At 37.6% G+C, this 9,263-nt stretch overlaps 1 protein-coding gene across 1 annotated transcript in view; it reads right to left on the bottom strand.

Moving 5' to 3' along the window:
- Positions 1-670: 670 nt before the first annotated feature.
- Positions 671-9,263, bottom strand: part of LOC146165465 (parathyroid hormone 2 receptor-like) — a 94,085-nt gene continuing 85,492 nt past the window's right edge. The window contains exons 11-17 of the mRNA XM_083381181.1: positions 8,745-8,842; positions 7,601-7,742; positions 6,098-6,139; positions 5,625-5,753; positions 3,657-3,767; positions 2,752-2,850; positions 671-2,118 (exon numbers count right to left, since the gene is read on the bottom strand). Of these exons, the coding sequence (XP_083237307.1) occupies positions 1,564-2,118; positions 2,752-2,850; positions 3,657-3,767; positions 5,625-5,753; positions 6,098-6,139; positions 7,601-7,742; positions 8,745-8,842 (1,176 nt within the window). The 3' untranslated portion in view covers positions 671-1,563. The remainder of the gene's footprint in view (positions 2,119-2,751; positions 2,851-3,656; positions 3,768-5,624; positions 5,754-6,097; positions 6,140-7,600; positions 7,743-8,744; positions 8,843-9,263) is intronic.

Below are 9,263 nucleotides of genomic sequence, written 5' to 3'. Positions count from 1 at the left end.
TAGCCTTGTCTTGCTTGTGCGAAAATCCTAGATGAAAAGATTTCAGCTAGCCCCCTACCATATCCCTGTGTACTATGATAAGTGTTTATCGATGGTCAGCACGACTTAAGTGCTTGATCATAATTCAACACGAATTGTGTATGAATGTTTCAGTATTTACCAGTGAGTTGAACATTTATCGCTGAAGAAGATACTGACTCAACGCCGTGTTTAAAATGTTTAATCCATATGTGAAGTGATTCTCATAGCTACTTTGTCCTAGGTTAAAAAAACTAATCGGTATCAAATCGGATAGCCGAAGTATTTACGCCCAAAACATACAAACACACAAAGTGTCGATTTTACGACTCAGGTGCCTTTGGAGAAGTGAGCGACGAGCAAAAGTAACACGAACAAATGGAACATACGCAATATCTAGAAGGAAAATAAAACTCTCGGACATTCGGAAGTGAAAGAGAAGCGACCTTCGTAACCAGGGCAACCGCGCGTCTGGCGCCCCAAGCGGCACAAGATCCGGAAAAATAGAAATCACAAACGAAACATCGCGTGAAATAGAAATCTTAAAACAGTCGGAAAACCGAGTTCATTTTTTCCCCGAATTTCACTCTGGTAGACCTAAAACTGAAACGGGTCGCTTTGAAGAATTGGGAGTGAAGAAATATAAATTGGGATGACGCATGTGAGCGGTGTGAGCACTGACGTTAAACGAAATGATTTGCTCGATAACGAATTGCTCCGAAATGATATGCACGATTAGCACCTTATGAAAGACGAAATCAGGAAAGAGCCCTTTCTTGTCTATCATCATAAAAGCAATATTTAATGGTAGTTCTTATGGAGTAACACTTATTTGGCGGACATAGCACCAGGTGACAGCGTTTTCAGCTGAACAGCTATAAATGACTCTTGTTTGAAGATTACAACACCATTAGAACAATGGAATGTTAAGCAGGTCCAAATGGATGATTTTGCTTGTCGAAATGGCATAAGTTTAACGTTTGCTGTTCAGTATAGTAATAAATGTTTGAAATATTGAGGTTTTATTTTTTCAACAAAATTACCTACATTTAAAAAAAGCAAGCCATTTAGGTTTGAAACCGTCTTTCTGTTGGGTGCATTCATTTGTACAAAACCAAGTGTAGGATGTGTGGACAACTGGAAATCGTTCTAACTTAGTAAGTTGGACACGGTTGTAATTTAAATATGCAATAAAGTATTGAAATGTATGAAAAATAGTTTACAATTTGTGGGTTTTGTGTCCAAAGTCATCCGTCAAAAACGCTTACAAACGGATGATCTAACCTTATCGTCCAAAAAGTGTTCGTGAATTTTCAACTGGCCGGGAGTCGTCGAGTAGCGCACTCGACCCGAACTTAAAAAACTCGCTAAAACAAGAGTTACCGAGTATCGAACTGGCACCGAACTCGAAAAAAAAATAGTTTCAACGCGTCACGAGTTTGCGATTAAAGCACTCGCACTGTCAACACGTCACACACTGCTACACCAAGAGTTAGCGAGTCGCGAACTCGAACCGAACTCCAAAAACTCGCAGAAAATCGAGTTTCAAGCCGATCCCTCGTCGCTCTCGAGCAAGGGCGCCACCTTGCAGTCGAGAAAACCCTCGCTCTCGCTGCCACTAGCGGCGCTGTCGCACGCGCAGTTGCTCCTCCTCTGTTCCTTGGCTCTTCCGAGAGCCGGAGCGCCTCCAGAACCGCGTCTCATGCTCGAGAAGAAATTACTCGAGATGCCAGAATCTTCTGACTCGGCTCTCTTCACTCGCGACCGATGCTTCCTCCACATCACAGCGTTCTCGTCATGCTCGATTACCTCGTCGTCCAGCTCGATTGCGTCATCACGTGATGACGTCATAATGTCCTCTTGCTTCTCCTGCTCCTTGCTGAGGTCGAAGCTCCCGGCCGGACACGCGATCTGCTCCTCAGTGTGTCTCTCGATCGCTTTCTCGAATTCCTCTTCTAGTTCTCCTTCCTCTGCGATCGGAAGGATGACGTCAGGACCCCTGGATGCGAATCCTCCGAGTCCTCCTGAAGATGAGCTGTGGGTCCGGATGCAGGGAGCGCGCAGCAGGGGAGAGGTGCTGGTCGTGGTGATGGGGGGATCCTGAATGGAAGAGGTGTTTGTTAAGTTGCTGTGTGGAATAGTTGATTGTGTTGTATCAAATTTTAAGGGTGTTTTCATGAATTAAAGGTTAGTTCAAAAAGTATATTGAAATTTTAAACGTGGTAAGGGGATTTTATAAAATTTGAAAGTATATCGGAAATGTTGAGGGTAATTCGCAGAAGTTTAGAGTAATTTAATGAAATTGAGGTTGTTTTAAAGAAACTGAGATTATTTCATATAAATTAAGGGGAGTTTGAAGAAATTGCAGTTATTTCGAAAAAAATGGGTTTCTTTTCGGGAAATTTGGGGTAAGAAGAGGTGCACGTAGTGTTGATGGGGGGATCCTGGATGGAAGAGATGTATATTACGTTGCTATGCGCAATAATTGATAATGTCCTATCAAATTAAGGGTGTTTTTATGAATTGAAGGATAGGTGAAAAATCATATTGGAATTTCAAAGGTGGAAGGGAATGGAAACTTCAAAGATGAAACTACCAACAAAGATATGTCCCGAAAATAAATTTTCCATTTAATTCTAAAATTAGTTTTGGAACATACTTAAAAGACTTAAGACTTAATAGACAGTTCGGTGCGTCCCTCAATCATTGCAAAATCCCCCTATAGAAACTTACCCCATTCTGGTGCAGGGGAACAGTAAGGTTGTTGTTGTCGCAATGTTCCGCTGTGAACGAACTCTCCATCTCACAACCAGTCGGCGCACTTGACGCGTGCTGAAGAAAAAAATATATCGGTTGCAGATTTACTCCAAATCGGTGAACAAATAGATTCTTTTCAGACAAACTCTAGCTGACTGTATTTGGGGGGTGAACACATAAAAACTTGATTAACATCGATTGATCCAGGAATAAACACCTTTAAAGCAGGTACTTTCAACCTTTGTTCAACGAAGTATAGTTTTGATTAATTTGAATGAATGGCGCACCCCTTAAAAAAGAATTTAAAAGACATAACATGTTGGATTATCTTAAAAAACCTGTCTTAACTACCTTTAACACGCCATTGGACTCCACAGTACTATATTTGCGGTCAGTAACGTCACAAAGCAAGCTCTATTACGAAACAGACAATAGTGGGCTACCAAAGAAAAATAATGTCAAAACAAAACGTTGGGTATGGCTAAGTGATTTAACAGTTTGCTACTAATAATAGCATTCCAATAACAGTAGTTTGATGAAGTCTAGCAGCAAGTCATACAAAGATGTACAGAATGGTGGTTTAAGCTAAAACGCTCCATTTAGTAAATCAAATTTTATTCTCGATTGCCACATAAATGTACTCAACGATTTATTGAAATTACTATTACTAAAAATCGTCACAGGAAAAAAAATCGTTACTCTTGGCGGATTTTTTTCTCAAAATATATTAGTAGAGTGTATGCTAGGAACTTATTCAACTAATAGTAAACAGCGATACAATTGCGGAGTGCTAGTAGTCTATTCATACTCGTCGTATCCCAAAGTAAGTATATCGCAAACGAATGGAAACTGTTTAACAAGCAGCAAGTACTACAACTTACATTCACCTCTTTCAGATCGGGCGCAGTGTTGAAGGGTCGAGTCATGTGTGAACCGTTGTGACGATGAGCCATCCCCTTTCCATTGGTCGAACCTCCGATGGAAAGGCGCGCCTAAGGATCGAAAATAGGGGTTAAATTTAAGTAGATTTTAATACACTTCGATGCTTTACATCTCACTTTTAAGATTAGAGATGACCAAACTTATTAATAAAGAGCCGAACAACTTAAAAAACAACAATTTAGCTTAGTTTTGTATATGAATCAACCTTTCGCCAATAAATGCATTATAACCTGTTTTAAGCTCGTGTCGAAAATATGCTGCGGACTGCAAAAATAAACCTGTGGACCGGAAGTGGCCCGTGAGCCGTGTATTGGTGACCCTTGCTTTAAGTCCCAAATCAATAATAGCGTGGAAATACATCTATTTAAGGTGTAATATAACTCATCCAATTAAAACAGGCACTTCAGAAATAATAATTGTTTTTATAGTCCATAATAGCTGTTGTTGTAGTGTTTTTCATTTTAATTTTTGCCCAAAATACGTTATATTTTTTATGCTACAACGTACGAAGAAGCCATGTTGGGTGAATTTGGAAAAATGACTTTGATTTAAGTCATTGGGTTAAATAACTTGGTTTAAACTTTAAAATTAGTTTTTTTTACTAAATAGTATTTTGTTTCCTTGTGGTTTATGACGATCAGCAGCCACATCAGACGAATTGCGCAGTAAAATTTGCGTTTGCGCACTTACATCATTCTTTTCCGCGGGATCGCTTTGTTGCCATATTCTTAAACGTATTTAAATCCGATTGCAGTTGCACATACAAGTTTCTTGAGAATATTTGTTACATGACGTCACGCTTTGTGGCGCCATCTTTACCATTTTTACGACTCAGTTCAATACAAAAACATTGATCTTTTGCGGGCCCCTGACAACGCAGCCTTAAAATATTCTTGCGCACTACAAAAAAAAAACTTGCGCAGTAGAAAATTTTCTTAGAGGGAACACTGCTTAAGTTATTTTTAAACTAGCTGTTTACACCACTTCAAAGTACTAACTACGAGTCAATGGGTTCAAAGTCGATCTGAAAAAGTAGATAAACACACGAAAAGCTTGTCATACCAGAATTTCTCCCTGGCAAAAACGACAAAATGGACACAAGTACTTTGTGTCATTGGGAATTGAGAAACGTTCAGTGTGGAGCCAATCAAGGCAAAATGTATATTTTTGTGCATTTTTTGTGGCATCCGCAATACCGAATACCGACAGCACAACCCACATACTTCCACGATCGCCGGAAACAATAATAATGTCTGCGTTTGATTTGCAAAAAAAAAGAACTCATGGCGTAGGTTTTTCGCAAATACCAAAGCATCGGGTAAACTTAAATTGGTGCTTTGAAATATGATTTTTTGACTTTTCTTGTGACTCCTGTGCAAACTTTTTCTTGAACGTTTTTTAGTCGCAAGTTGACATTCGTGAACAATGAACATTCACGGAATTTCTGTTTTATTTATTCAGTGTGATTGCGTTTATTCTTTTAGTTTCGAACCTACTGACTGGAGGTTGTAGTGAGACGAAATGATGCAAAAGCTTCTATCATGATAGCCTTAGACCGAATGCATAAACATTGAAAAATCACAAAACAAAAAACTACATGTAATTAAATATGAAAATTTTTCGTAGTTCGGAAAAAATACTAAAAACTGAATCAACTGATTAAATTCTGTACTATCTTCATTAAATTTAATATTGATTCCATTATTTTTAAAACTAATTCCACTACTTCATAAAGTTTGTAATAATCATCTCAACTCTAACATAGTCATGTTAAATAAATCCAACATTGACGCAAAATACAATTTTTTTAGCAGGGAACACTGGCCACAAGCCATAAAAAGTTTGGCAACCACTTCCATAAGGTTCCCTCGGTAAAAAAACACCTTGCGATCCTGACGTTTGCTCACCTGATGGGAGGCCGAACTGTTGAAGCTTGTGAGCATGGTCACGGATGACCGACTTCGCTCCCTGCGCCCTTTCTGTATTTCCACCGAAAGGTTGAAACGTTCCCAAGCCTTTTTGAATTCGGCCTGGACCTGTGATAAAACAACAGGGCTGGGGTTATCTAAAGAAAAGCAAAAAGCTGAAATTTTAACAAAAGTTAAATTCTAAACTTTAAAAAATGTCAAAGCTAAAATTTTAACAGAAGTAAAAAGTTAAAATTTTAACAGAAGTAAAAAGTTAAAATTTTAGCAAAAGTAAATATCTTAAATATCTATAATATCAATTTAGTATCGGATCGGCACCGATACCACAATAGTATCGAACAAGTACCGTTGGTATTGAGTATCGGCTCCGATCCGATATTATGGGGATCCCTATTGAATATATGTATAAACACAGTTAGTATAAAACATTAGGTAAAAAATCAATATCTTACCTCTCCATTGCAGAAACAGTATATGATGGCCACAAAGAATCCCTGAGAAAAAAACAGTAAGTTAGTTAAGATGTTAAGTTAAACAACCCTGCTATCATTAAGGTCCAAAGAAAAAAAATCCATAGAAATAAAAATTAAATCTTAATTGGTCTGGTTACAGATAATTCGATGATACAGACATAAAATTGAGAATAGCTTACCTCAAAAAATTAAAATTACTCATTAATCGAAGTGCTAAAAACACCACTTTTAAAAAAATACATTGTAAATATCTGTATAGGACTACGTAATAAGAATATCAAAGCCCATACCGAAGTAGGTATCATTTTTGAACGTTTCGAATAACTCTTTATTCATTGAATAATAATATTCGAAACGTCCAAAATGATACCTACTTCTGTATGGACTTTGATATTCTTATTACGTCTTACTACAACCTCCAACCATTATGCTCCAATGTACAGGACTATATTTTAGTTCTCACCTAAATTACTATCTTTTTATATATTTTTTTCGATGCCATTTTTGCATTTTGCCCCAAAAGAATTTTCTTTTTTTGTCGCACCTGCCGCCGGAAACCCGCAAAACAGCGCGACAGAATGACCTTGAGCTGACCGTGAACCACGTGTTTACGTCAAGTGGAAAATCGTTACATTGGCGCGCCGCGGTGACCTTGAACAAGGTCATCGATTGTGCAACGCGCTACGGTCTTTTTAGTGCAACTGTTATTCGACTGAACCGCTTTGAACCAGACAAGATTTTAAATTTCTCTACAGCAGTGGTTTTAACATTTTTATCCAGTGGACCCATTGTTGTAAACAAGTCAATTTGAAATGACTTAAGGCCAAGTTAAGTTATTTGTGAAAAAACTTAGGTCGAAGTCAACTCATTTTGAGTAAATGACAAAGTATTTTTGAGTAAAATGACAAAGTTCCAGTCAAGTCATAATTAGAGCAAGTCAATTTTCAGTGTACACTTCTGTCAAAAATTTATCACGCCTTCTAAAAAAATACACGCACTTTTTAGATTTTGAAGTGGGCTCTGCTCATAACTTGCTACAGAATGTCACCACTAACTAAAACGTGCTGTTTTGGCAAATTCTACCCCCCTAAAACTTTAAGATTGCTGGTACCGAAATAAAACGCACAATATTCGACATCCCTACACGATCTATTACACGGCGTGTCAAACTCGTTAGTCACTTTTACAGGGTGTGTCAAAATCTCCTGGATCGAGTAAAAGAAGAGCTCGAAGTATCGGGTAGCAAAATAAAACGCTTTTGTAAAATAAAGTATCAGACATCTCTACACGAGCTATTACAGGGCGTGACAAATTCGTGTGTTACGAACAGGGCGTGTCATATTCATTTGAAACGAGTTAAAGAAGAGGTAAAAAAACGGGTATCAAAAAAAAAGCAAAGAATCAGAGTCAGACATCCCTACAAGAGCTATTACAGTGCGTGTCAAATTCGTTCGTTACTTTTACAGGGCGTGTCAAAATCACCTGAAAGGAATTGAAGAATAGGTCGAAGTACATCCGGGCGTACCACCACGTACCGGAAGTGACGTGATCTGGCATGGCGATGAAGACAATTGCGTGAACTCCGAACATTGGGATCAGGACAAGGGTCGATTTGGCGAGTTTTCTATAAAAAAGGGAAAATTTAATGGTTGATCAAAACAACAGCGATGGTTTTTCTAGAACAGCTGTTTTTTATTAACTGTGGAAAAAATTACCAAAAGGTTAGTATAAAGATTTTTTTATATTTATACGAAGACATTCAGTCGTAAGTCTTCAAATTATGTTTTTGATAATTTTATTGATTAAAGTAATTAAAGAGCAACAATAATGTGTGATCAAGGTCGATCAGGCAAATTTCTGAGAAAAAGCTTAATAGTTGAGTTTATGTCTTTATGCAGTGCATCTTGAATTGTGGGTCATATTTCCTGAGGAGGTAATTTTACTTGTCCACATTTAGATTCTTACGACTTCAAATCTAAGACAAGCTTCTGTTGAAATCCTAGTATGATTTGTGGCAAAATAGGGTTTTGGAAATAATAAAAATGCTTCACGCTTGAAATAAGAAATGTGATTCGGTGGAGTCGTAAAAAAGTCAAAACAGGTAAAAATCTAAAGCAGCGTGTCAAATACGAGGTCTGTATATTAAGAAGATCTGTGTTTAAACAGTGTGGAAGTCCGCCAGGTAATATCGTTTAAGACAGGGTTTCCCAAACTGTGGTCCGCGGACCATCGGTGGTCCGCAACGACTGCCGAAGTGGTCCGCGGCGATATGACAAGAAATTCAAAAGTCACACATATACGTTGTACAGTATAGGCTACGTACCTTTTTAATAATGGCCGCAGTTATTCTTACTTGTTGCGCGAAAATTGGTGAGTAAAAAGTTGGTTGTGAGGCAGATATGAGAAACGTAGTGCGGTTATAGGATAATTTAATTGTGTAATTTATACTGCCATTAAATTAGTTGTTAACTTCAGTAACTTAACTTTAATTGTATTGCGGTCCGCGAAAACACAGATTTACAAATAGTGGTCCGTGGTCCAAAAAAGTTTGGGAAACCATGGTTTAAGACCTACTGTTAAGGAGTAGATCCTTAGATACCAGGTTCAACAAATATCTCCTACTCACTTGTACTGCCTCCTGTTGTCCGACCTTCCCGTTCCTCCACGTTCCCGCATCTTGTACCAGAGGACTCGGATGATGTTGAGGAAGAGGAGGAAGTTGATCTGGGAACAATGGGAGATTAACAGCAGGAGGAAAAAGAGAGGGTTTGAAACAAAGCCAACAACAAATAAGCGGAGGGTAAATTTAAAGATTTTTTGCAGTTTCTTTTACATTTCGTTTTTTTATATCATATATATATATTTTTTTCTAATTGTTTTTTGAAAAACCTCTCAAAGAAATTTTTGAAAAAAATCTTCTTTTTTTCCCAACTTTTTCAATTTTTGGCAGTTTTTTTCACATTTCCTTATTTTATATTATATTTTTGTCCTTTTTTTCAAAAACGTTTTTTAAAAACTTCTAAAAGCAAAAACTAAAAAAAACAACATATTATTACCCTTAAGAGTTAACTATTGCCCAAACAAAACATAGCTTAGTTTAAATAAAAACGATAAAAACGATGATAGACCGACCACGTATTTTATC

The sequence above is a fragment of the Ascidiella aspersa genome, chromosome 2, assembly GCF_963924565.1.
Source record: "Ascidiella aspersa chromosome 2, kaAscAspe10.2, whole genome shotgun sequence".
NCBI lineage: Eukaryota > Metazoa > Chordata > Ascidiacea > Phlebobranchia > Ascidiidae > Ascidiella > Ascidiella aspersa.
The sequence above is the reverse complement of the archived record's forward strand: the minus strand, read 5'-3'. Positions and strand labels throughout refer to the sequence as shown.